This window comes from Bombus impatiens, unplaced genomic scaffold, assembly GCF_000188095.3.
Source record: "Bombus impatiens unplaced genomic scaffold, BIMP_2.2 scf_0647, whole genome shotgun sequence".
NCBI classification, from domain to species: domain Eukaryota; kingdom Metazoa; phylum Arthropoda; class Insecta; order Hymenoptera; family Apidae; genus Bombus; species Bombus impatiens.
The window spans coordinates 1011508-1037296 of NT_177066.1; the positions used below are offsets into that span (position 1 = coordinate 1011508).

General features: G+C 29.4%; 8 protein-coding genes and 1 long non-coding RNA gene across 19 annotated transcripts; 5 read left to right on the plus strand and 4 right to left on the minus strand.

Annotated features, from left to right (window-relative positions):
* The first annotated feature begins 11 nt into the window (after positions 1–11).
* LOC100740548 (ras-like GTP-binding protein Rho1) lies at positions 12–5646 on the plus strand. Of its 9 annotated transcripts, none has more exons than XM_012389616.3 (5): positions 13–150; positions 284–480; positions 3570–3730; positions 3815–4198; positions 4274–5646. In XM_012389616.3, exons 3-5 carry the CDS (start codon positions 3575–3577, stop codon positions 4352–4354), a joined length of 621 nt encoding a protein of 206 aa, XP_012245039.1. In that variant the 5' UTR covers positions 13–150; positions 284–480; positions 3570–3574; the 3' UTR covers positions 4355–5646. The 9 variants fall into 9 exon arrangements, with proteins under 9 accessions (XP_012245037.1, XP_012245039.1, XP_024225696.1 ...); XM_024369928.2 differs by having other exon boundaries at positions 41–150; positions 232–480; XM_024369927.2 differs by lacking the exon at positions 284–480 and adding an exon at positions 2209–2294 and having other exon boundaries at positions 74–150.
* A 388-nt stretch (positions 5647–6034) lies between these two features.
* LOC100749925 (protein disulfide-isomerase A3) lies at positions 6035–10981 on the minus strand. Its single transcript, XM_012389609.3, has 7 exons — positions 10798–10981; positions 10627–10718; positions 8235–8642; positions 7690–7921; positions 7414–7622; positions 7224–7334; positions 6035–7145 (listed from the first exon to the last, which is right to left on the minus strand). Exons 3-7 carry the CDS (start codon positions 8378–8380, stop codon positions 6371–6373), a joined length of 1473 nt encoding a protein of 490 aa, XP_012245032.1. The 5' UTR covers positions 8381–8642; positions 10627–10718; positions 10798–10981; the 3' UTR covers positions 6035–6370.
* On the plus strand, positions 8589–9170 carry LOC117152097. Its single transcript, XR_004462344.1, has 2 exons — positions 8589–8729; positions 9034–9170. It is a non-coding gene; the product is annotated as an uncharacterized LOC117152097 (long non-coding RNA).
* On the plus strand, positions 10205–13934 carry LOC100750046 (5-aminolevulinate synthase, erythroid-specific, mitochondrial). 2 transcript variants are annotated; one of them, XM_003491998.4, is made up of 4 exons: positions 10205–10399; positions 11958–12015; positions 12252–13537; positions 13609–13934. In XM_003491998.4, exons 1-4 carry the CDS (start codon positions 10397–10399, stop codon positions 13858–13860), a joined length of 1599 nt encoding a protein of 532 aa, XP_003492046.1. In that variant the 5' UTR covers positions 10205–10396; the 3' UTR covers positions 13861–13934. The 2 variants fall into 2 exon arrangements, with proteins under 2 accessions (XP_003492046.1, XP_033178539.1); XM_033322648.1 differs by lacking the exon at positions 10205–10399 and adding an exon at positions 11161–11737.
* Positions 13935–14194: 260 nt separating this feature from the next.
* Positions 14195–15453, plus strand: LOC100750163 (60S ribosomal protein L18a). The gene is made up of 3 exons (XM_003491999.4): positions 14195–14350; positions 14787–14966; positions 15041–15453. Exons 1-3 carry the CDS (start codon positions 14333–14335, stop codon positions 15374–15376), a joined length of 534 nt encoding a protein of 177 aa, XP_003492047.1. The 5' UTR covers positions 14195–14332; the 3' UTR covers positions 15377–15453.
* Positions 15454–15635: 182 nt separating this feature from the next.
* On the plus strand, positions 15636–17118 carry LOC100740185 (F-box only protein 44). Its single transcript, XM_003492001.4, has 3 exons — positions 15636–16587; positions 16670–16813; positions 16886–17118. The coding sequence occupies exons 1-3, from the start codon at positions 16033–16035 to the stop codon at positions 17045–17047; spliced, it is 861 nt and encodes a 286-aa protein (XP_003492049.1). The 5' UTR covers positions 15636–16032; the 3' UTR covers positions 17048–17118.
* A 368-nt stretch (positions 17119–17486) lies between these two features.
* LOC100740061 (protein inturned) lies at positions 17487–22648 on the minus strand. 2 transcript variants are annotated; one of them, XM_033322638.1, is made up of 12 exons: positions 22391–22648; positions 21121–22020; positions 20732–21035; positions 20374–20646; positions 20203–20274; positions 19869–20125; positions 19692–19781; positions 19270–19612; positions 18868–19202; positions 18450–18778; positions 18166–18332; positions 17487–18080 (listed from the first exon to the last, which is right to left on the minus strand). In XM_033322638.1, exons 2-12 carry the CDS (start codon positions 21276–21278, stop codon positions 17595–17597), a joined length of 2814 nt encoding a protein of 937 aa, XP_033178529.1. In that variant the 5' UTR covers positions 21279–22020; positions 22391–22648; the 3' UTR covers positions 17487–17594. The 2 variants fall into 2 exon arrangements, with proteins under 2 accessions (XP_033178529.1, XP_003492048.1); XM_003492000.4 differs by having other exon boundaries at positions 22386–22648.
* A 14-nt stretch (positions 22649–22662) lies between these two features.
* On the minus strand, positions 22663–23276 carry LOC100740302 (cell division cycle protein 20 homolog). Its single transcript, XM_033322582.1, has 2 exons — positions 23096–23276; positions 22663–22991 (listed from the first exon to the last, which is right to left on the minus strand). Exons 1-2 carry the CDS (start codon positions 23274–23276, stop codon positions 22663–22665), a joined length of 510 nt encoding a protein of 169 aa, XP_033178473.1.
* Positions 23248–25059, minus strand: LOC117151111 (cell division cycle protein 20 homolog). The gene is made up of 6 exons (XM_033322652.1): positions 24663–25059; positions 24442–24578; positions 24219–24310; positions 23843–24134; positions 23470–23767; positions 23248–23407 (listed from the first exon to the last, which is right to left on the minus strand). Exons 1-6 carry the CDS (start codon positions 24773–24775, stop codon positions 23389–23391), a joined length of 951 nt encoding a protein of 316 aa, XP_033178543.1. The 5' UTR covers positions 24776–25059; the 3' UTR covers positions 23248–23388.
* Positions 25060–25789: the final 730 nt, after the last annotated feature.

Genomic DNA, 25789 nt, shown 5'->3' on the forward strand with positions numbered 1-25789 from the left:
TGGAATTCTAGGAAAGGGGGTTTCAAAAACAACAATACGATCCTGAGTATAATGCTCCCCCCTCACTAGCCGATTGCCGCACACTCACAGATTGAGGTGTGGCCATCGAAGGCTGCCATCTTCTTGACTTTCTGTCGCTTAACATTTCAGGTAAATACGCAATTATTTCTTAAGTAATACTGGTTGGAGTAGTGTGAGAGTGTGCTGTGATGTGTGTCCGGGTGGTTTAAGCGTGCTACATGTCGCTTTGTTAACGGCGCAACGGGGAACTCTGTGTGTCAAGGAGGGAAAAAACGTTCTCCTCCTCCTGTGATAGAGAGAGGGCCGAGGGAGTGCCATGCGTTACGAATCTACAGCATCTTCGCATGACGACCGTTTAATTCAACATACGAGAAGCTACACGCTGTCCACCGCGACTACATTCAATCACTGATTTGGGATCGTTTCTACCAGTTCAAATACGACCTGGGCTTTAATTCAGTATGTAAATCGTCCCCCAGGCTCTAGACCCCTGCGTCGCTATCCTGTCGCACCCCTAGCGCCCCCATCCTCCACCTCTTAGGCTTAAATCCCCTCCTCTCTCCCCTGGTTTCGCCTGTGCACTTCCGGCTGTGCAAAATTCGGCAAAAAGCTCTCCGGATACGTGTCTGGAAACCTAGTAAGTAAATATCTGTGTCACGGTTTCATCTTGACATTCCTTCGTCGTCGTTTACCCTGTCAGATCTGCGATAAACAAAAGGTCCGGTACGTTCTTTGATATGTTAGAAATCATCGCGTTTCTATCCATTCTTCAAAATATCCGCGTACCCCTAATTCTGCTTTTACAATTTACATCTTTGGGATGATTTCATCGGAATTTCCGAATGCTAATAAAAGTACTAGGTGAACATACATCGATTTTCGGTAAACAATTGGCTTCTGTATACTTGGAATATATGAGTATATATATATTCTAAGTATATATTTGTTATATATATATATATATATATATATATATATATGTATATATATAATTTCCATTTTAAATATTCTATATGTGTGATAGACCAAAGTTTGTAATAAGTCGCATGATCTTCATTTAGTTTAATATAAAGTGAATAATTTAATTTCTGAAGGATACTAAAATAAAATACTATACCATTGTGTAATCAATAGTTTTTGTAATACTCAAATATGATGCAAAATTTAAAGATTTATATAAATTGTATTGCCTTAATATTAACATATACAATCCTCATTTGCATTGCTTTTGCTATACACTAGATTCTTTAATGCTAAAGTCCTTGCTTCTGATCTGTATGAAAACTTTTAAATTAGAATCTCCTCTGTATATTAACAAGTGTGACATATAAAACAGAAGAATGTCTGCGTTATAACAAAAACTTTTAACAAGTAGGATTCTATATTAAAAAGTTTTAGTACTCTAATTTATATCATAACATACATATATTTCTTAAATATACGTATTTATTTATCACTGTCTTTAAATAAATAGTGAATAATCATAACTTCTCTCATTAAAATATTATAAAGCATCTTAACTGTGTACAATATGAATGTGTTGCCTATTACATTTAATTTATGCTTTTCAAAAATAATTTTTCATGGGTACACATGTTTCTTAATAGTGCATGTTTAATACAGGAAAGTACCAATCTTATGTGTTTATGCATGTTCTTTGAAGACATCATTATTCTTTTGTAAGGCATAAGGTATGGTCTTACATATAATATATTAATATGCAAAGACCTTTGTATATGAATTAAGAAATTGATTAAATAATATATATAATATATATTTCTTTTTTTATACACACTGTAGTTAAAGCTCTACCTTATGCATTTCGGAATTCTGTAATCTTTCATCTAAATGTGTACATGAAGTCATTATGATAACATTATGATAACACTATGATAACATTAAATTCACATTATATTTAGTTTTTGGTATTCTTGTAAAGCCTTGTAGTGTACATATTTTTATATATATCTGAAGGAAAGAGTTATGAATCAAAATTATAAAGATGTTGTTCAATGATTATAGATTATATGTAATACTTTTGCAAATATCTAAATACATAATTGTGATAGAAACAAGACATATGCATACATATTTACATATATATGATATTTATATGACATCTGTGTAGTACATGCAGTTATTTCGCAACCTTTTATCCATTCTAACATATAAAATGTCCACTTAAAGCAGAGACGCTGAAAGAAAAACTAAAAACATGGGATGCAATATGGGCCGATGCCTCGGTCCAGACGATACGGGGTACCCTGGATCAGGTACGACCCAATCAATATCCTTTCAATCTTCAGCCCTCGTAGGTTGCTTTCTAAATAGTACTAAAGTAGATATGAAATATAGACACAAAAAGATGTTACCTATCGTACCCACTATATAAGTAGCAAACAGTTATGAAGTTAGAAGCAATTTTTAGCAACGTAAATTTAAGTAAACAGAGGGCTGTAGGGAGTGTATGTTTGTAATGCTAGTACTAATATAGTACTTTGTTTAAATACAAATGGATACAATATTTTCAGGTAACAAGTTTTATACCCTACGAGGTTTGAATTCAAATCATTCTTTATAGTATTGTCAAAAGATGAATCTAATTGAACAGTTTCAAAAGATTACCCTGACTTCTTTCTAACTCTATCCTGAAGAATGCTTTTTCTCAATCTTTCTCACTACTTCCTTTATGTCTTTATATCTATTTACACTTGTATTTATGTATTTAAAATTGCTTCTTATTTGTTTATGCCTTACCAAGGTGCAGGAAAAGTAGTTTCTGTTAACATTGATATTGATTACATCTTTTCAACATTCATCATATTTTCCATTAAGTTATTATCTTATCTTATGTGTATTATGTGTTCACTCACTGCATGCTCTTAGTTAAACTAATTTTAGGTGGTGTTTCCAAGATATTAACTCAAATAACTTAGATCCATTATCACTAGTATTTGAGTAGTCCTTAAAATACTTCATGCATTTATATTGTATACAAATGCAATTAGAATTTATTGATATATAAAGTACAATTTACATATTAGCATTCATAATTTATAGATTTCTTATTGTATATACATATATTTGTATGCGTATATATGTATACATATAAAATGAAAACAATAGAAGTTAGGTATATATTTTTATTATTTTACTCTGATAAATACCAAGATCAAGCATATATGTTCTGTATATATTACTGATCGCTAACAAACAAAAATTGTTAAAATTGAATACACACTCATTTTTGTTTGAACAAATATATTACACAAAATTGTAATATTTATATATGGGTAAGTTATTGAAAGGATATTAAAACACATGCATACTCACTTATAACTGTTATTAAACATAACAACTGACATATTCAATATCTCTAAATTATGTACATAAAAATTTGTCAATTGATGTGAAGTGGATGTTATATTTTTATTTTCTGCATTAATATATTTTAAAGAGATTAAAGTTATATGCATAAAATTAAAATTTTAATAATGCAGGTTATATTAGAGTACTAATAAAGGAGTATTTAATGATTTACATTTTAGAATTCATGGCAGCCATTAGGAAGAAATTGGTTATCGTGGGTGATGGTGCTTGTGGTAAAACATGCTTACTCATAGTCTTCAGCAAAGATCAGTTTCCTGAAGTTTATGTACCTACAGTGTTTGAAAACTATGTTGCAGACATTGAGGTTGATGGAAAGCAGGTAAGTGCTACAAGAAATTGTTTCACATATTTAATATTTTTGTATTTTTTTCCAAATATATTAAAAGAACATTTCCTATAACAGGTTGAACTGGCTCTTTGGGACACAGCTGGGCAAGAAGATTACGATAGGTTGCGCCCATTGTCATATCCTGACACAGATGTAATCCTAATGTGTTTCTCTATCGATAGTCCCGACTCCTTGGAGAACATTCCTGAGAAGTGGACACCAGAGGTGAAGCACTTTTGCCCAAATGTGCCCATTATCCTTGTTGGAAATAAAAAAGACTTGCGCAATGATCCTAATACCATCAAAGAGCTTAGCAAGATGAAACAAGAACCAGTTAAACCAGAAGAAGGTAGAGCTATGGCTGAAAAAATCAATGCTTTTGCTTATCTTGAATGTTCTGCTAAGAGTAAGGAAGGTATTAGGGAAGTGTTTGAAACAGCCACTCGGGCAGCGCTACAAGTAAGCATTATTCATTACAGGTTTGCATGAAATTGAATATAAATTGATCAGACGTTATTATAAAAACTATGTGAGTTCGTAGGTAAAAAAGAAGAAAAAGGGAAGATGTTGGCTCCTATAATTCTTGAACTGTCACCGATAATGAGACAACACTAATGGAATTGCTAGTTGCAATGAAGCTAGTTGTTATGCCGGAAGCCCCCAGCGGAAACTATAATATAACAACAACAACTTATCTTCAATTATTTTACACAATAAAACAAGTCTATAAAAAAAAAGAAAAACTACCACAAAATACGCCCACAATATATACAATATATGCAAATTAAAATCCGTTGCAAAATTTGCAAGTGTTCTTTTATAATAATTTGCAAAGAATGTACTGTTAATTACGATTGTATCAGTTAATCCTTTATGGACTCTCTCTAATGTTGCAATAAGTGCGATCGTGTTTTAAATGAAATAAATTACTAAGAATTTGTACAAACACTACTGCAGTTTTTATGAGGATATGCTATGAGTTACAAGATATATCAATATATTAACTGTTATCATAGAAGTTACTTATCGTTTTGATCCTTATCAGAATAAAATGATTTTCAGATATTGTTATACAAAAATTATTAAGACTGAGTTTTGGGTAATATGCTTTAATGAAACAAAAAAAGATGAATAAATTCGTAATTACATCTTTCTAAAGAAAAGGTTATTGTTACGTGCACAAAGTTGTGAGATAAGATTAAAAAATTTAAATTTCTATGTTTAACAAGGGTTAAAATAGTAACATTTCAGATATATCATAGTATCTATTAAATTTATTATTATCTACGTAAAGAGAGCGATAAAGAACTCTTTTGTTGGTCTATATGTTTGGTCCATATAGGATTAAAGATTGTATATAAAATGTCACCATTCTTGGAATAGATGAGATATTATGCCTTCATGAATGTCCCGTGATTTTTTAAAGCATTTTTTTGTCTATTTCATGGTATAAAACAACAATAAAAGTACGTATCGCTTTACCTTATTTTCTTACCATAATGTTACGAACAAATATATATATAATAAACGTATCACTTTGACTTCGAGGATCAAAAGGACATAAGTACTTGTATACTTAAGACACATACGGAAAAAGAAAGAATACTGAATACTGTTTTCTACATCTTCACAATTCTTTATAAATAGTTTTACGACGTTATAATTCGTCGTATCAGTAGCTAATTGAAAAAGTTACTTCCAGGAGAAAACTCAATCATCTGTATGTAGCACTTTTTTAGTATAATTTTAAAGGGAGAAAAAAATTTTTTACGATTAGGAGAGTGAAGCCAGGATAAGTTTTTTGAGTTTTAAGAGACCGCTCTATAGTTAATTAGCCTTAATATAAGATATTTACTCCATGATTACTATAATAAATTGTAATTAACAATAAAAATTACTAATCAATGCTTGTGAACTATTACTCCTAAAGCAGTTCAATATCTGTAAATTTAAATATACAAAATTCAAGCAGTAGGATATTTCTTAGAATTTACAAGGAATCTGTGAAGGTTCATGAATGTATAAAATATATCACTTATAAAGTGAATCTTCATTTACAATTTTATTGAATAAGATTTTTTCTTTATTTTAAATATTTCTTAAAATATCACGTACGTATCAGGAATCTTTTTTAAACTTAAAGAATAGAAATATAGTTTTTCAATGCACAAAACTGTATAAAAAAAATTTATTTTATTTTGGATATAAATGAAAAAGTAATGTATTAATTTCAACTTATTATAATCAGATATATATGAAAAATGGAATGGAAAATTGAATCTTAGACATAATTTGTTAAATCTGGAAAATATTGACATCATAATTCTAAATCAGTTCTGCATAGTTTTACATGATATACAACATTATAAAGTTACATAATATATATAGACAATCCTATTCTAATTATACTTTTTCACTTTGTTTTTCAAATACTTTGTAAAATAAATGCAGTCATATTACCAAATGTCTTTAATTTCTTTCATTCATAAAATTTTTAGCTTTTACGTTTTTAACTACATGCCACTTTTTTCACACTTATAAATCGTACAAGGAAAATTTCACCCCAAGCTTTGTTGCTGAGACTTACGTAAAAATTGTAATAAACAACTCCACATCTTAATGTGAAAAAATTTACAATTCATCACTTTTCGGCTTAACAGTCTTTCCCTTACGATCAAATCCTTTTAATTCATTGGTCGCGTGCTTAGCAATATACTTGATGAAATCATCAAGCTCCCTGCCACCTTCATATTTTACTGGATTATTCTTGGAGTTTTTGGGCGCCCAATAAAGTGTTGGAAATCCTCGAACTTCGTACGGGGCAGGAACATCATTAGCAGTGGCATCAAACTTCACAATCTCGATATCTTCGGTCGCAAGTTTCTCACCTAATTCATCGTAAATAGGTGCCAGTTTCTTGCAATGACCGCACCAAGGTGCATAAAATTCAATTAATGTATCTTTGTTATTGTTTGTAACAATTTCATCGAAGTTTCGGGCTACTCCAATTTTAACATTTCCAGTGTTATCTTCAGGTATTGGTTCAGATTTTAGATATGGTTCTAGCGTGCCAGCTTCTATATCTTTTAAGAATGCCTCAAATGTATCGACAGAAAATTCATCCTTCATAACAAACTTTTGGTTATTAGCATTTCTTGCTAAAACAACAGGTTTATCACCCTTAACAAAATCAATTCCAAAATCGTTTAATTCGTGCTGGAAGTCATCTTTGGAAGAAATAGCGAAATTTAACTTGGGGAAGTCCTTGGCAACTTTGATGATTCTATTACGCCAGTAGTTTGTACCCTTCGGATTCTTAACATAATCCACTGCATAGTATGCAACAACTAATGGATTTTTAAACTCTCTTTCATTATCCCGGGTACGAACGCCCGCAATACCAAAGCTGGAATACACATTTAATTAAAAACGATACTTATGATTTAAATATCGTATTAGTAAAACAAATATTCGTGAAACTTACTAATTTTTATTAATGAATTCTTGAATGTCACCCATAGACTCTACATATTTCACAGTGTTTGATTCAAATTTGTTCTGCAAAATTTTTGGTCTATATAGAACTATAGCATTCCTAAAAATCAAGAAAATATATTTTATTTTATGTGTAATTTTAGTCTTAAAGTAAATTTATGACAATGTAAATAAATTACTTATGTCCTTCTTTCTCTAAAAGTGATTTTGCTGTTGTATGTGCAAATCTAACTTTTTCTTTAAGTTTCTTAGAAACAGCATGGAAGGATGTCGCTAAGGCTGAGTCTTCCTTTTCAAAGAAACCTACAACGCTTACTTCATCAGAGTCTAAGAATGATTTTAAACAAGTTTCTCCACTTAATTCTTTAGATGCTGGACCAACTTGTGCCTAGAATACATCATAGGTACTTATATGAGATGATTAAATAATTTGTATATATCAAAATCCTATTTACCTTCATATATTTGGCAATACCAGCAGCTTCTCTAGGTCCATTGTAATCGCTAACAAAATCACCTCTAGAAAAGATTTTCAATGTTGGATAACCACTAACTGAGTATTTGTTGCAGCTATCCTTTCCACTTTCTGTGCAATCTACTTTGGCAAGAGTAATTGGAGGATCATTACCCAAGAGCATTTCAGCAGCTTTTGCATATTCTGGTTTTAATCGTTTGCAATGACCACACCTGAGCATTTGGTATTCACATAGGTAAAAAATTAGTTTCAAGTGTAAAATTAAATTATTTTTATATTCACAGAAGTCGTACAAGTTAAAATAATAACAGTTCCTTTATATAGAAACAAGAATAAGAATTTCAAATGTAACACATTCTCAACTATTAACGTGTCATAAGCCGGTATACTTGAAATTATCGAAATCGGAACTTAGAAAATACTTCCCTTGATCAATTTTCTTACAATTACAGTTGGAACAATAGAACAATAAAACAATAAAATTATTTTTGTTTCTATACAATTATCGTAAAAGAAACTACTTACCATGGTGCATAAAACATAACAAGCGTGTTCTCAAGCCGCTCTAATTCATGGCTAAAAGTATCATCGGTAAGTTCCACCACATCTTTTTCTTCAGCCAAGACATTAACGAAGATCAAGGAAAGGAAGGTAAAATACTTGAGCAACATTGTGGACAACAGTACTTGTTTCTAAATCAAATTCGGAACGCAATCTTTCTTCTAAAGACACTGCCTGTCGAAGACGTGGCTTTTGTTATAAGTTAGGGTAGCCACGCAGTGCTGTCGTGTTCTGATTGGCCGTTGCTTCTGAATGTGTGTGATATATTTCCTTTACACAAGATCCGACACCTACACACTCGACTAAGGCAAGATTCCGAACAACTCACAGTAACAAAATGTATTTCGTCGACGTTCGCTTTGGTGGGGAAAACTGAAAAAGAATTTATAACAGTATCATTGCAAAGAATCTCTTCCGTCACGGGATGATCTACTTTAAATATAAACCATGATGTTTAACGTAAATATATTTTAACATTAATACGACCGCTTGAATACATGTCTTATATAATTTAATTATTTATTTAATTTAAGTATAGCAACAATACTGGTAATAATCATAACATAAGAAATAAATTAGTAATGATATGCAATAATTAAATTTAAAATGAATTTATTTTGTCGAAATATCACAACACTAATACTAGTACTGGAGTATCGATATTAAAAACTTGATACATATTAACTTTAAATCATGACATTTATCAATTATATATGAAAAATTCGGTTCTAAATTTAAATACATTGAAAAATGGTAATCTCAGATCCCTCTAGAGTAATCAGCGTGAACTAAATAGGATCATTGCCCGTGGCTTTTTCAAACAATGGCTGTTAAAACAAGAGTCAAATTAAAATTTTAAAAAATCGTGGTTCATATTTTACATCACTTAATTTCTTAATTGAAAATTATTTTGTAGTAATATATACTTCTATAGTTGAAATAATAAAATGTAACAATTTTATTTGTGTATAGCGTATATTGTGTATAAAAATTTATAATTATTCTATGTGAAATAGATAAACAATAAAAATAAACATACATGTTGATGACAACAAAATATTGATTTTGGGGACATTTGATTTAAAGAAGTTATTTATTTAAATTAAACTAATTACGAGATACTAAAAATCGATTACAAGCGGTTTGAATTAACAAAAAGCTTTTTATCATTACACATATATGTACGTAAAATTCCGAATAAAATGTCGGACTAAAAAAAGACTTGTGCAACAATAAAAACGTAAAGGAGTATCTCAGATTACATAATAATCTAATCGTGACAATGTTTAAGCACACAGATCAATGTATTTTTCATATTACTTATCAAAACTTATCATATATATATTGATATATTACTTATCAAAACTTATCATTTTACACAGAATTTCGGATAAAATGATTACAAAGTGAAGAATATATTATGTTTTGTCACTTGAGTTATCCATTACTACAAAGCGCGATATTTGCTTATACAATATTAACAGACATGTTGCTATTGCAAAACATTGAAAAGTCACTTACATAATATTATCGTATTAACAATAACTATAATTATAATAATACAAAAAATCTAGCATATAGAATTTCGGACAGCGATAAGAAATGATTCTTAATACAAAAGAGTTTGTTAACATTGTTATGATCAAAGATAAAATATACATAAAAAATGAATAAAACAAATATATAAAAAATGACAAAGTAATATAAAAAGACATCAAGTGTGTTGCTATTGCTATGTTTTCTTAGGATACAATGATATTTATTGATTTGGTTAACGTTAAATAATTAATTATATGTGGAAATGCGCGTATGCATTTGTAGTAGTGTTATATATGTAGCCGCAATAAAGCATATTTTGACGTACAAACTTATTGAATATGAATGGAATTGTAATAATCCTTTAAACGATAGTGATTGGTCGTTTGTCTGTGTCTAGCGTGAACATGAATTTGCAGAATGAAAAGGAAAAGCCTTATGTAACCAAAACGGGGATACGGGAAACAAAAGCATAATTTGGTTAGTTGCAAAGACGCTGTGTTATCTTGTGTTACAAAATATTAGGAAGACGAGAATTTTATTTATCTTTCCTATTTAACTAACGCTACAGATATCGATTAGCATGCATTATGGTAAGTGTTTGCGACATTATTGCAATAAAATTTAATGTTCTATGCATTCATCATATTCAAATATTTATACATTTTATTAAAACTTTTAATACTTAATACAAGTAATTAATATAAGTAAAAATCAAATGGAAAGAAAAACTTGAATGGATTTGATATCTTTCTCTATAATACATTATGTCTGTTATTAAATTGAATTGATCGTTAAATATTCCGTGTAAGATTCGTACCTTGTTGATAAATGTTGTGAATGAATTACTAAATGTTCCCTTGCATATCAGTTTTCTCAACTAAGCAATTATACGGTACTGATGTTTATATCCTGGAAAATAAATTGATAACAGTATTTGATAATTGATTCATTTCATTTCAAAATCATAATGAAATTAATGATTTATCACCTAATTGCGCATGACAATTTTTCAAAGATTAATGGAAGTAGCCCTACGCATAACAAATTCGATATCGTCCGATCGCTCGAATCGACCCAATCTTTTTGAGACTGTTAATAAGCGAACTTCGCAAAACTAATACATCAATTGCGAGTATTGCAAGCTGCAAGTTACATAGAAATGTAAGGATAGAGTAGTCGAGTCATATGATACCATGTAAGTAAATGCGATATTGGAGTAGAAAGGGAATGCTGTATAGAGGCCCCTTCTGTCCTTGTCTAATAACGCATGCACACTTGTACAGTAGTATGTACAGTCTAACGCCGATCAACTAGCGCCATTGTGCATACCTGATTAGACAAGGACAGAAGGGGCCTCTATGTAGCGTTCGCTTTTTATTCCAATACTGCTTTTTCAGCTCTCATGTCAGCTTCTATCTTTATATCTCTATAGTTGTAATTTTATGTTGTGACAGAGATGACTAGCTTGGGGTTATGACCTAGTTATCTTTAATCGTGAGCATAGACTTATACAGATGTAATCACGGGGAAGAAACTCCAGTAGAGGGGGTAAGGCTTTTAACTTCCAAAGGTGTGCTTCATAAATTGGTCGTAACTATAGCGCTGCAGTGGATTTGTTAGATTTTTACATTTAGCGCCACCTTTGCCTCTGAAGGTAAAGCAGGCATAAACTAAACTGTTTTTCATAACTTTTTTCAATGTACTTAAAGTAAACATACAGTATTGTATGTGTTACAGAAAAATGTTGTTCAAATAAATGTAGATTTACATAATAGGGTAGAGTTTAGTTGTAAACACGATCGTATTGTAGATTGCAAACACAGAGCGCGCTACACGATAAAGCCTACGAAATCAACTGAAGCGTCTTATTTGAGAAACATCTCCAACACACAAGAGCCATACTCCCACCAACGGAGTTTCCAGCTCTGGTATATGACAATACGACCGTGATTCTGACTTCGTAACTTATCCCTACCCTCCACCTGCATTAATATGTATACCATACATTTAGTGCCTACCTGTCGGTGTGATAGGTTTTAGATCTACTATCCAATTTTTTCATAAAATTGAGTTTATTTGATTATCAATCACAGTATTCAAGTTTCTCTCACCTTGATAATTAAATGTATTAAATTTTTTATATTTCAGTTTGTTCGGCAATATATCCATTACGTCAACGTGTATCATTTATCCAGTGTTATAACAGGTAACACATTTTTGACTTTTGAAATGTCGTATCATCATGACTTGTAGTTTCACTTTTTCTTTCATCGACTTTATTTTTTATACAACTGACCTCGATACCTTCTTTATTTAAGCGAAATAATTCTTTATCATTTAAACAATCGCATTTATTACATAATTTTTTAAAATATATGTCAATTAACAATAATATTATGTGTAACCTTTATACCATATATATTTCGATTTTATATGTTTTAGGCAACTTAAAAAACATGCCCTGTCCATTTTTGACACATCTTTCTGCAAATTACATTCGTAATTATGGAGCTTCTGTAATTATGAACTACCGTCAGCTTTGTCCAGTGATGTCTCAATTTTTTAGCACTCAAGTAAATAGTACTGAGTCTGAACAGATTGAAAAAGCTATAAATGGTCAATGTCCATTTCTTGCTAAAGAACAAAATGCTGTAAAAGTAGCTAGTCCTATAGTTGAGGAAGATATTATCAATGTATCACCTTTAGAATCAAAGGAAAAAGGAAGCTTTCCATATGAAGAATTTTTTCATGAACAAATTATGAAAAAGAAAAAAGACCATTCTTATAGAGTGTTTAAAAAAGTTAATCGTTTAGCAGAAAGTTTCCCAATTGGAATAGAATATTCTTGGGGTGAGAAACCTATCACTGTTTGGTGTTCTAATGATTATTTAGGGATGTCACGACATCCAGCAGTGACAAATTCTGTTCGAGAAGCATTGAATAAATTTGGTGCAGGAGCAGGAGGAACTAGAAATATATCCGGAAATTCCATAGGGCACGAGATCTTAGAAAAAAGACTAGCTTCTTTGCATCAGAAAGAAGCTGGCTTATTATTTACCTCTTGTTTTGTTGCTAATGACTCCACCTTATATACTTTAGCAAAGCTTTTACCACATTGTCACATCTTCTCCGATGCTGGAAATCATGCATCCATGATTCAGGGTATAAGAAATAGCGGAGTACCAAAACATATTTTTAGGCATAATGATGTAAAACATCTTGAAGAATTACTTTCCAAAGTAGACAAAACTGTACCAAAAATTGTAGCATTTGAAACAGTACATTCTATGACTGGTGATATATGTCCTTTAGAAGACTTATGTGATATTGCACATAAATACAATGCTTTAACATTTGTTGATGAAGTTCATGCTGTTGGATTATATGGCTATTCAGGTGCTGGCATTGGAGAGAGAGATTGGGTGCTTCATAAAATGGATATTATATCTGGTACCTTGGGAAAAGCTTTTGGCAATATGGGTGGTTACATTGTTGGATCCACTAAATTAATAGATATGATACGAAGTTATGCAGCAGGTTTTATTTTTACGACCTCATTACCACCAACAGTACTATATGGTACCTTAACAGCTGTTGAAATTTTAACTTCAGATGAAGGAAGATCATTAAGGGCTAGTCATCAAAAAAATGTAGCTTATATGAAATCTATTTTAACAGCTGCAGGTCTTCCATTAGAACAATCACCTTCTCACATTATACCGATAAAAGTAAATTTCCTTTATATTAGGTTTTCTACGCATTATTAATATTATTACATTAAATTACAATTGTCTTTCAGATTGGAGATCCATTATTATGTAGTCAATTAGCTGATTTATTAATAAAAGATAAGGGGCATTATGTTCAAGCCATCAATTATCCAACTGTTCCAAAGGGTGAAGAAAAATTAAGACTTGCCCCAACTCCAAAACATACTCTATCTATGATGGATCAGTTTGTAAAAGACATATTACATGTCTTTCATCGATTGAATATACCGACGGTCGAACATAAGCCAGACAACATTCCATGTGCAATTCGAGTTCATTGATAAATATTAAATTTAAATGAATAAACTATCAAAAATTTGTATAATATAAATATAATTTATTTATGTACACAAATGTATATTATGTGAATACTTTTGCTGTTGAACAAGCATCTATTTATGGTGAAATATAAAAGAAATTTAATCAAAGTTAATTTTATTACATAAAACATTCAATAAAACATTATTTAATAATATAATAGTATTTAATTACTCAGCAAATCTCTTGTAATAATAAGATTATATATATAATATTGCAACAGTTAGTTTTACTTTGGTATAGTATAAAAGCATACGAAATTGTATTCGAGATGAATAGATCAGATTGTACAAGATTATTAAGTCTACAATCTATACTACATTTTGTCTATGGTTAAATCATATTTCACTAGAAAATTAAATGGTTCCGTTTCCGAAGTAACCAAAAATCCCTTGATCTTTTTCCGGTTTATCATCGTGTTGTACGCACAGCAAAATGAAAGCCAAGGGTGAAGTAAGTAAATATTTAAAATTATCTTTGAAAACTAAATTTGCCACTTAAGGAAAATCCTCTTTAATATCTATATTTTGTAAATTGTAATAGTTTATTCAAAATTATAAAAGTGATAATTAGATGACATATTAACAGTGACTAACCTAACACTTTATGGTCGCTAACACATGTTCATGTATGATTTAAAGCTTTAATAATTTTTATATTTTGTTAAATTGAAGTACAAAATACGGTAGATATCAGCGTAGAATAATTTATATTTTCATCTCCATATACAATATATGTGAAAGAAATTGGCTTTAAAGCATTTAATTTAATTTAAACTGAATTAAGAAAAAGGAAAGAAACAATTGTATATACAAGAAACAAGTGTATAGATACTAAATAAAATTGTATACATATTAGAAATAATCTCTCTACAACATTCTTTGTACAGTTGAAGGAGTTTGAAGTAATCGGTCGTAAGTTACCGACCGAAAAAGAGACAACTACACCGCTGTATAAAATGAGAATATTTGCACCTGATGCTATCGTCGCAAAATCTAGATTTTGGTATTTTTTACGCCAACTCAAAAAATTTAAGAAATCTACGGGAGAAATTGTTTCTTTGAAACAGGTAATTGTTACATATATTGAACACTAATACAAAGCTTTTATTAAATATTTTATCCTAAATATATTATCTTTCAGATACCAGAAAAATCTCCAGTCAAAATCAAGAATTTTGGAATTTGGTTAAGATATGACTCAAGGTCTGGAACTCATAATATGTATAGAGAATATAGAGATCTCTCTGTCAGTGGTGCTGTAACGCAATGCTACAGAGATATGGGAGCTCGTCATCGTGCCCGTGCTCATTCAATTCAGATCATTAAAGTCGAAGTTGTAAAAGCGGCAAATTGTAGAAGACCTCAAGTCAAACAATTCCACGATTCGAAAATTAAATTCCCATTGCCAAAACGTATTCATCATAGGAATCGTATGCCACTTTTCAGTGTTCGAAAACCACGTACCTATTTTCTTTAAATACTTTGAATTAAATGATTTGCATATTGACATCAAATATATTACTCTAAATGAAATAAAACATCTATTATAATGCACTACCTTGTCAATTGTTTACCTGAGTTAACACATATATATAATCCCATTTTTGTCTTCTAAGTAATTTTTATAATTTTTACAGTTTTAAAATTTTATTATAAATAGTTATGTAAACTAATTGAATTTTTTACCTTCCTTAAATTGTATAATGATGTCAAAATTGTTTACATAAACATATTACTACTACAATTACGCATATACTTAGTTTGTAATGATTCATAAATGAATCATTACTATTAATTGGATTTGACTTCAATATTGAAACTTGTATAAATTCTTAACTTTTTTATCGTTTTGATTGAAATAACAAAACTGATAAATGTAAGTGATAGTTTTATTAAAACAATCCAAGTCCAGTCAATAGTTTCATTAAAGCAGTTCGAGAAGGTTATGTAAATAACTCATATTTGAAGAAGCATATGTAATTTTTTAAGTTCTATTTACATTCTTAAATTTTAAAATTATTCTAAACATCAAAATTGTACAAATAAAAGGCAGAAAATATTCTTCCGAAAATTAATATCAATAGTTTTACTATATTATTTATCAAAACAATTATTATTTATTCCTAAATAAAAATGGGACAGTTTCATGGCAGTGGTATGAATACTCGCGTGATGTACGATGAAAAAAGTGATAATGGATTAGTTCTTGGTGGAAAATATTTACCAGAAGAATTATTAGCAGAAATTTTTTGTTATGTTGATTATAAATCATTATTAAATTGTCAATTGGTTTGCAAACTTTGGAAAATTTTAATTCAAACTTACGTTTGGCGTAAAAAAGCAGAAATTTCTTTCGGTCGATCACTTCTTTTGTATAAAGAAGTGCCCTGGCATGTGTATTATCTGATGTGTAAAAAGAAACCTTTTGAAAGAAACTTAGTGAAAAATCATTCTGGAGAATGTGGAAGGGATAAGTATTGGAAAATTCTTAGTGAAGGTGGTGATTGTTGGAAAGTAGAAAATCCTCCAGTGGGAGTTCCACCTTTGCCAAATAACGAACTTATTTTTGAAGGAAAACAATTCTGTTTTGTTACTTCTCACCAAAGTTGCACTAAAGCACAAATAATTGACCTAGAAGTCGAAGGATTGACACCATATATTCTAGATGAGTTACAGCCTATAATAGTGGTATTACAAAATTTTAATTGTACTTAATGTAAACTTTTGTAGGAAACATTACCTATATTATTATTTATATTTATGTTTATAGGTGAGTGAATGGTACAGTTGTCGTTGGGATTGTCCAGCTATATATGAATGTGCTATCAAATTATTAGGGAAAAATAATAGTGTCATAGACCTTTTTCACTTTCGTGATAGTATTGAAGGGGAAAAACAAAATCAGTGGCACCAGGTATATTTTATACATATAATATAAATATAAAATGTTGTAGAAATAATAAAATACATTTACATTTTACTTCAGATGTCACATGAGTTTAAAAACTATGGACCTGGACTCAGAAAAATTTCTTTCTATCATGGTGGTGCTGATAAATTATTTTGGGCTGGACACTATGGTAGTAAAATGGCAGGCGCATGTGTATATGTGAAAATTCCTACTTGTCAACTTCACAAAAATGAATAAATCAATATATCACCTAATGTGGACTAATAAAATATAATGCAGAATATGTTATTGAATGAAATTGAAGTAAATTTTTATTAAAAATATGAATCATGTTCATACGATTAGAAACTATTTTCAAAATATTTATATTATTCAAAGTACATTTCGTTATAAATATTTGTATATCTTATCATTGAGTTATTAAGAATATTTATTAAACTGTATATAAAAATTACAATGTAACATGAATTTTAAGCATATATAATATATAATGTTGTATAATATAATGATTATAATGATTAATATTTTGTGCAAACTTACATAAATGATATATATGTACATGTAATATTATATTTTATAAATGTTGCATAATTATAAAAAATAAAAGTATTTAATGCTCTATATTTTTTAAAATCTCTTAAGATATATGAATAAAAAAACAATTAAAATATCTAAAGAAGAAAAAATTTGTCTTTTTTAAATCAAATATTTAACATTAATAAAATAGTAAAATGTTATTGATTTTTAAAAATTTTAAGAAATGACATTTTAAAAGGACTAAAACTTATGTTAGCGTGTGTAATGAATGTAATTTAAATGCTATTTCAATTAAATTTTGTGGTGCAGAATCCTGATAACATACATACAACTCCTTTGGATGGGGAGTTGTATATAATCGACCAACAACCCAATAAGTTAAATTTTCCCATTCAAATAACACTCCATGCTCCTTAACAGCAATTAAACTCTTATTAATGACAGTTTTGTCCACATCTGAGTTTAACATAGTTTTAAATCTTACTGTATTATGTAGCAATTTATGAATAATATGAACACATTTATTAAAATTAATAAGGAAATTAGGATTTTTTGCTAAATGTTCTAGTGGGTTTGAGGATAGAAGAATTCCTTCAATCATGTCCAAGTGTATATAATGATATAAATAATTCTTATCACCCACTGTCAATACTTTTGGTACTAAATATTCAGCTTGATTTAATAAATTTTCTCTTATATTAGATATGTCCATATTTAACATTCGACAATCATTCTACAATAATATACTTCATGTAAATTGTCTAAGATAACAGAATAATGGAGAACAAATATTTTAATAAATTTATTATATTGATTACCTTATACACATCAAGATCAGAATCGCTATCATCAGAATATCTTGATCTACTAACAATTTTCTCTCTTGTTGCTCGTCTTCCTAATATAGGCAATGCTTCATCGCTTATTTCACTAATTCCACCAGTTCCTTGACTTAATGAATCCTCTGACGTATGCAAAGAGTATACTAAAGTAAGATAAAATTGTATTTTTTTTTAATTTATATTACATGTACATATTATTACATGTATACTATATGTATACTACATAATCGAAAATAATAAAAACAAATAATTTTATTTACCTGATCCTAAAATTACAGGACATTCTTCTGTATTACGTTTTTTTAGAATTGAAGGTATTTCTTGAGATCTTTTGTTAATACTTAAAGTATGAGGTGGTTTGACAGATAAATTTTGCACATCTGTTGATTTTATGAGACCTAAAATATTCTCAGCGATACTAGATGATGGTTTTACAGGCACAGGATCTTCATAAGTTATTACTTCAGGTCTAGTATTTGATGAAATCCATTTAGCTGCTAATGTTGTTACCCCTATTTTTTGTATATGCTTTAAAGTCTCCTGAGCTTCTTCTACATAAAATATATCTGGACCTATAGTTTCGCTGCATCTATAGAAACATTTTTAAATGATGCATACAAAAGTTTTAAGAGAATAACTAAGTCAATAAAAAGTATAATAGAAGCTATAAAAAATTACTTTGCAGTACATCCACCAGATTCTAGAAGAACTGCTAATAAATCATGTCCATAACCAACAACGAGTAAGTACCATTTTCCATTGAGAACAAATGGTTGATTATTTTTGTTTTCTATATCGTTACGATTACATGAAGAAGGATATACTTTTTTCCAAATAACAAGACTCTTTACAGGTTCGTTATTTATCAAATTTAAAATACAATTTTGCCTAAGATAAGATTCTACTTCAATTAAATCACTGTGTGTTAAATGAGATCCAAGAAGATAATGTTTATGATAAATACAACTACCCAAAATTGTATATAACCTTTGACAGTCCATAGGATCTTCATTCTGAAAGCATAATATTATTTTTCATCATTATTTATTTTCTCTTATTATTTCATTATACAATACATACCCAATCTCTGTAATCCATAGCTTCCATTTCACTTAAAGCTGCATCAATTTGAATTTGTGCATCTCTTGATAACTCTATAAAATTTGCAACTGAAAAGGTGCTTGTAAATTTGTAACTTTCCATACTTTCAATATCATTATGAATTTCCATACATGAGGTGGTTAATCCTGCATTGTTTGCATAACTCTTTATGTCTAACAATCGTTCAATAACTAAAATAAAGAAATGATCTAAAGAAGGATGAGTTTCTTCAGGTGTGAAACATTTTTTCAGCGACTGATATGCAAATTCTAATGTTCTCACTATATCACATGATAAATTGACAGCTTCTTCAAGGCTACAACTAGAAATATTAAAAACAATTTAAACCGAATACATATGTATATTTATATTTATTTATTCTTATATAAATTATAGTCTACCATTTTTTTGGTAATGCCATTAAAAATAGTTCATCATTTCGAGGTGTGTATACAACATGAATTTCCTCTTCTGCTATCTGTATTGTTGTACTATAAAAGTTGTACTATAAAATATGATTGCATATATGTTATAAAGATTATGTATTTATATGGAGTAATAAAACCATTCAATTATACCTTGTAGGTTGTAGGCCTCCAATTCCTGGTAATAAATGATTAAGGGTTATAAAAGCTCCTCTTGCTGTGCACAAAATAGAATGCATATTTTTGCTTTCGGACCGAGGAAATGCATATAAAACACCTTGTAGTTCAGGTCCCACTTCTGAAAGTTCTGTGGTTTGTAGATATAATACACCAAGTGGATAATCTACTATTGAATGCATTAAATCTTTACTTTCCTCTTTATTCAACAGTCTTTGTACCAATACAGATTGCTAATGACAGAAAACATCATGCTTTTAGTTCTATAAATTCTCTAAATTATATATATATTATCTAAAATTGTAATTACTTTAGGACAATTCAATCCAGACAATGTTGCTGTAACATCAACACCTGCAACTCTTTGTAATTCTAATGTTACCTAAACAAAAAATGAAAATTAATTATGATAAAGTATTTTATATTTTCACAAGATAATAACAATATAAATTTATAATATGTACTAGATTTTAATTCTTACATTTGTTGAAACAGTTATTTCAGATAATATGTGATCCAAATTTTGATATGTAACATTATTTGAATTCACACTTCGTAGCCAATCTCCAATTTTAATATTTTTATTTTTCATTGCTTCTCCATCTGGTATAAATCCAGCAACCATGATACGTGTTTTATCTGAAAAAACACCTGGGATAATTCCAAAATATGCTTCACACAATGTGGCTCTTCTTCCCAGTTTATGTCGTCTATCTGGATCAACCCATAGTATAACTTCGCGAATTTCACCTGCCTGCAAAATTCACAAAATAAATTTTTATATAAAGTATATTATTATTATTATTGGGAATGCTCAAATTTTAATTGCAATCATTTACTTGAAAATCTCTAAAAGTGACTTCTTTAATTGTAGTTCCATCTTTTCCCGAATTTCCAATATTGTTTACTGTGATATTGAAATTGCCTTTTTTATTTCTTGTGCTCAAACGTTTACTCTCCTTACGTCTTATAAGTCGCATAAGTTTTCCAGCTCTAGTACTACGTCGTCGTATCAATTCTGGCTGAGAATCAAGTTTTGTTTCATTGAATGAAAATTGTTCATCATTTATATTGTCTACTAGAGATTCTATATAAATTAGTTCTCCATTAGGATTAATTTCTGATTCCCATTCTGCTGTGGAACTACATATAACAATTTATAACAATTGTAAAATTGCATAATAATGGTATATTCTAATAATATAAAAACGGCTAAAAAGTTAGTTACCTATCTGTATCTGAATAGTATGAACCAGTACTTGATCCACTATCACTTGCCCACCAATCATGTTCATTATCATCTTTCACATTTTCTGAAGAAAACATTTGATCAATATATTTACATTGTGATTTCAATGACACAGTCTTAGAATTTCCTTCATCCATTTCTTTTAAAACCAATTATGAAGATTTATATAGTGAAAATGTTTTCAGGGCAGGTTTACCAAGAAAACTGTTGTTAAATCTTTAGTATTTCCTCTCTGTTTATACAATAGCTTATATACTATATTTAAATTTATTTGATAAAAAAGAAATTATATTAACGCTTTAATATTAAGTTTTAAAGAGAAGGTATCTAAACTATCGCTATATTCTATTTTAACACAAACTACCTATATCTTGTTTAATTAAATCATTTTCTTGAAGAGGTGATCTGTAAAGTTTAATGTCGGCGTCGGCACTCGAAAGGTGGGGAGATTTACTACAACTTTCATCTTTACCTAGCAGTAGAAAGAATTTAGGAAGTACATAATGTGAGAATAAATTAAATAAAAGAGTTTATTATTTACTATATTTTTCCTTTTGCCAATTTTTTACAGTCTAATTAAAAAGAATAAAAATTCCAACAATGTTATTTATTTCATTTCATGTCAAATGTTTTTACAAAAACAACATATAAATTAAAAGAACCGTGCTAACACGGTTAGCTGGAACTGGGCAGAGGCTGGAGCTTTGGATTCGTAACTCGTAACCGAGTAGCTCTCACTCTTCACTTCTCGGCCCTTCACCGCAGTTTGAATCCGAGTTCCGGTCGATTTTCAACTGGCACTTCTGCAACTCCATTTCTTCGTAGTTGTATTGTGCTTATTTTTAACGCGGTTTATGATGATTCGGAAGCCACTTAAAACTATAAATCAACCAAAGACAAAGAAAAAGGGTAAAAAGATACCAAAAAAAAGAAGGAAGAGATGCCAAAAGATAAAGGCAAGAAGTTCTTTTCAGTGTTATGCTTTTTTCAATTACTGACCCGAAGGAAGAAAAATAAACTAAACTAAATCTCTAATTTAAAAATATTTCGATACTTATTTCAGATACTCGGTTCAAATTTACTTTGCCTTTATTTCAGTTTAGAGAACATAAAGTTATTGACTTTTATTATATATTATGATAGTTTTCAATGCATAGAATCTAAAAATGCAAGTCTTAATTTTAAGAATCTACAGGTCCAAAGTTATATATATGTAAAGTTGAGCTTTTTAGCGTATTTTACACCTTACTTTGACGCCATTTTGATTTCTATCCATAATTCGTCTAAATAATGGAGTCGCCGTCTATACATAAATACACGTGGGTAACAACCATTTTGCGACGGGATTTTAAGATATGAATATTGATTTTTTATTTTAAATATATTAATAAAAAAATAAATAATAACATAAAAAATTATATCACTAATTTTCACATTTATTAAAATACGAGTTATTAGTCATTTATTTGATTAAGAAGTAATATATAGAAGTAAATTACTTCGTCTGTTAGTATAAAAATATTATCGAATCGATTGCTTAAGTCTAGACGCAACAGATTTTATTTCATTCGTATCTTTCTTCTTGTGTGGATCAGGTAGGAAACATTTCCATAATCTTAAGGTTTCATCAGCTCCTGCACTAAGTATTGTAGTACCATCTGGAGACATTGCTAAATGTAGAACGCGACTAGAATGACCTGTAAGTTCTGCGACCTTCGTCATTGCGGGGTATTTCCAGATTGTTAACTGATTCTGTGCATATCCATGACCAGATACAATCTCCTTATATGTTGTAGACCAAAGCAAAGAACATACTTGTGACTTCGTATCTACCATATTTAAACATGCACCTGTTGAATAAATATTTGTAAAAAGATTTTTGATTTCATTAGAATTGTTATTACTGTTGGTTTTACTGTGTACAATGAATATACACAATTGATGCTTTCTTCACCTGTATTACAATTCCAAAATCGTATAGTTCTATCAGCAGTACCACCTCCACTAGCAAGAATATTATTCTGCCAAGGACACCATGCAAGTGCTTTTACAGCAGCTTGATGTTGATTTAATGAATAAATTGGTTGTGTGTTTGTATGACTTTGTACAGAGATTGATGGCCATATTTGAAGCATATTATCATTACCACCACTTGCTAAATACTTTCCATCAGGTGACCACTTTAAACCACATACTTCTTGAGCATGTGCATTAATTGTTGATATTAAGTGATCCCTTTGCCTAACATCATGGTGCACTATTTGTCCTGCTCTATATAAAGGGTATAATTAAAATTTTGTCATCAATATGTATTATGAAATTTCATACCTGCAACCACTCGTCAAAACATGTGAATTCCAAGAAAGAGAACCTACTCTGGCCGCATGACCATTCATTACACGTACTCTCTTTATTTGACTACAATCCCATAATTCTGTATTTCCCACTGTAGTACCTACAGCTAAATAGGGACCTTCTTGAATCCATGCAACAGAACAAACATAATCATTGCCACTTAATTCAAGCAACTGTTCAATAGTCCCTGTTGCTGCATTCCACAAATATACACTAGCACCTAATGCTACAGCTAGAATATTATTTTCCGACCAATCAATTAAATTTAAATCTGAAATGTTTCCAAATTTTTATAATTGTTTGGTAACAATATATATTAAACATCTATATATTAAACATATATTACAATAGTCATCAACAATTTCTGGAGCATCCAGTATTCTATCAGGAGTTTGTGGTATATATCTTGTAGAAGCTTTTATGCTTGCTGGTGTTTTACTTTGGCTATACACAACACGCAATGGATTTTGATAACCCTCTGGAGGGGCTGGTGCTTTATTTTGATAAGACAAAACTCTCATCTGATTAATATCACCACCATGTAAATTTTCTCCCATGAGTCGCTGCATTTCCCTTTTGGAAGGACTTATATTGTCTACTTTTTCTTCATTTTTTTCTGTATTTGGTTGTTGTTGAATCTGAAATTGAAAGATTTTATATTTAAAATATTGCTATCTACTATATCAAGATAATAAAATTTATATTAAATAATATACATTTACCTTATAATAACCAAGATCAAAATTAGTAGTTGCTCTTGAAGGAATAAATCTATCACCACCACTAGGTGTCTTAGCTGGTGTAGAAGCACGACCTAATTAGATAATATTTAAAAAACTATGTAGAACTGTTTCTATATATCACTATATATTATTTATATATGTAGACAACAATTACTCTATTTCTATATTATAGATATTCTAAACTATAAAAGTGACTTCATACTTGGAGATTTCTTAGAAGTTTTAGATGGTGTTTTCTTCATTCGAGTGTCACTCTTTTTCGTTGGTGTTTTTCCTGTAGTACTATTTGCAAATGATCCGTTCGTAATTTTTCGTGATGAATTAATACTAAGGTTGACACTGTACACATGAATTATTTTAGTAATAAAATATATTTTATTTTACTTCTAATAATAAAATAAATATGAATTAATAAAGTAGTACCTGGAATTTGATGTTTCTAAACATTTTTTCTGCCAACGCGGAAGTGGCCCCTTAATAGTTTCATCCATGCGAGTTAGATTATTTATTTCTTTCATATATTTTAAGTGAGACATGATGAAAATGTTTAAAATTAACCAATAATGATTTATTTTAAAAATATGAAATACTTTGTAATATTATTGCATTTTAAGCAATTAAATTATTAGACTTCTAGTTAAGATTTATTAAACGACAAATTTACTTGTAAAACGAAAAGAAGCATTAATATATAGAATTATGAAAAAATATTATAATGCCGCGTTAGGAAACACCAAATTCTCCATTCACACAACTCAATGGATTTTAAACGAATAAGTAAATAAGTACTAGCTAAAGGTACTCAATATTTACAAAGTCCGTTAAAATTTAAAAGTCTTTGTATAATAATTCTCCAATAGAGGCCGCACTACGAATCAAGGAGCATTTTCAAGAATGAACCACGATGAACATAGAACAGTAATCAACTTTATTGAACAGAAAATAATTTGAAATAAATTTACGATTATTTATATTTTTATTTTTTATGTGTAATATAATATATTTAGATTTAAATTAAATATATAAAAGTTTTTACAAAAAAAGATGTAATATAAAAGTTTCTGAAAATTCAAATTGAAATTCATATTATTATTTTAATTATAAAAATTGCTTTATAAATTGGAACTGTCATAAGATTGTAAATTATATGATTATTTTATGAAATATATAGGAAAACAAATAAAAATCAATCAATTTCTATTTATGTAAATACATTAACTTTTTAATTTTTACATTAATCTATAAATAATCACAACGAGAATATATGTAAGATATTATAAAGTGTATGCATTTTTATAATTCCAGAATTATTTTACAGTTTTTAAATATTTTTACTTTATCCGCACTTATTACATATACATTCTATTCGGAAAAGATGCTTAATATCCAAAAAAGTTTTCAAGGCAGTTGATGTTGAAAATTTATTGTGTACTATCTTATCTATCTGAATCATATCTTAGCTATGATATAAGAGATAGGGCAAATGCAAAATCGATTTTCTAGGAAATTAAACCTTTAGTAAAAAAAAATTATCTACACATTTTGATTTA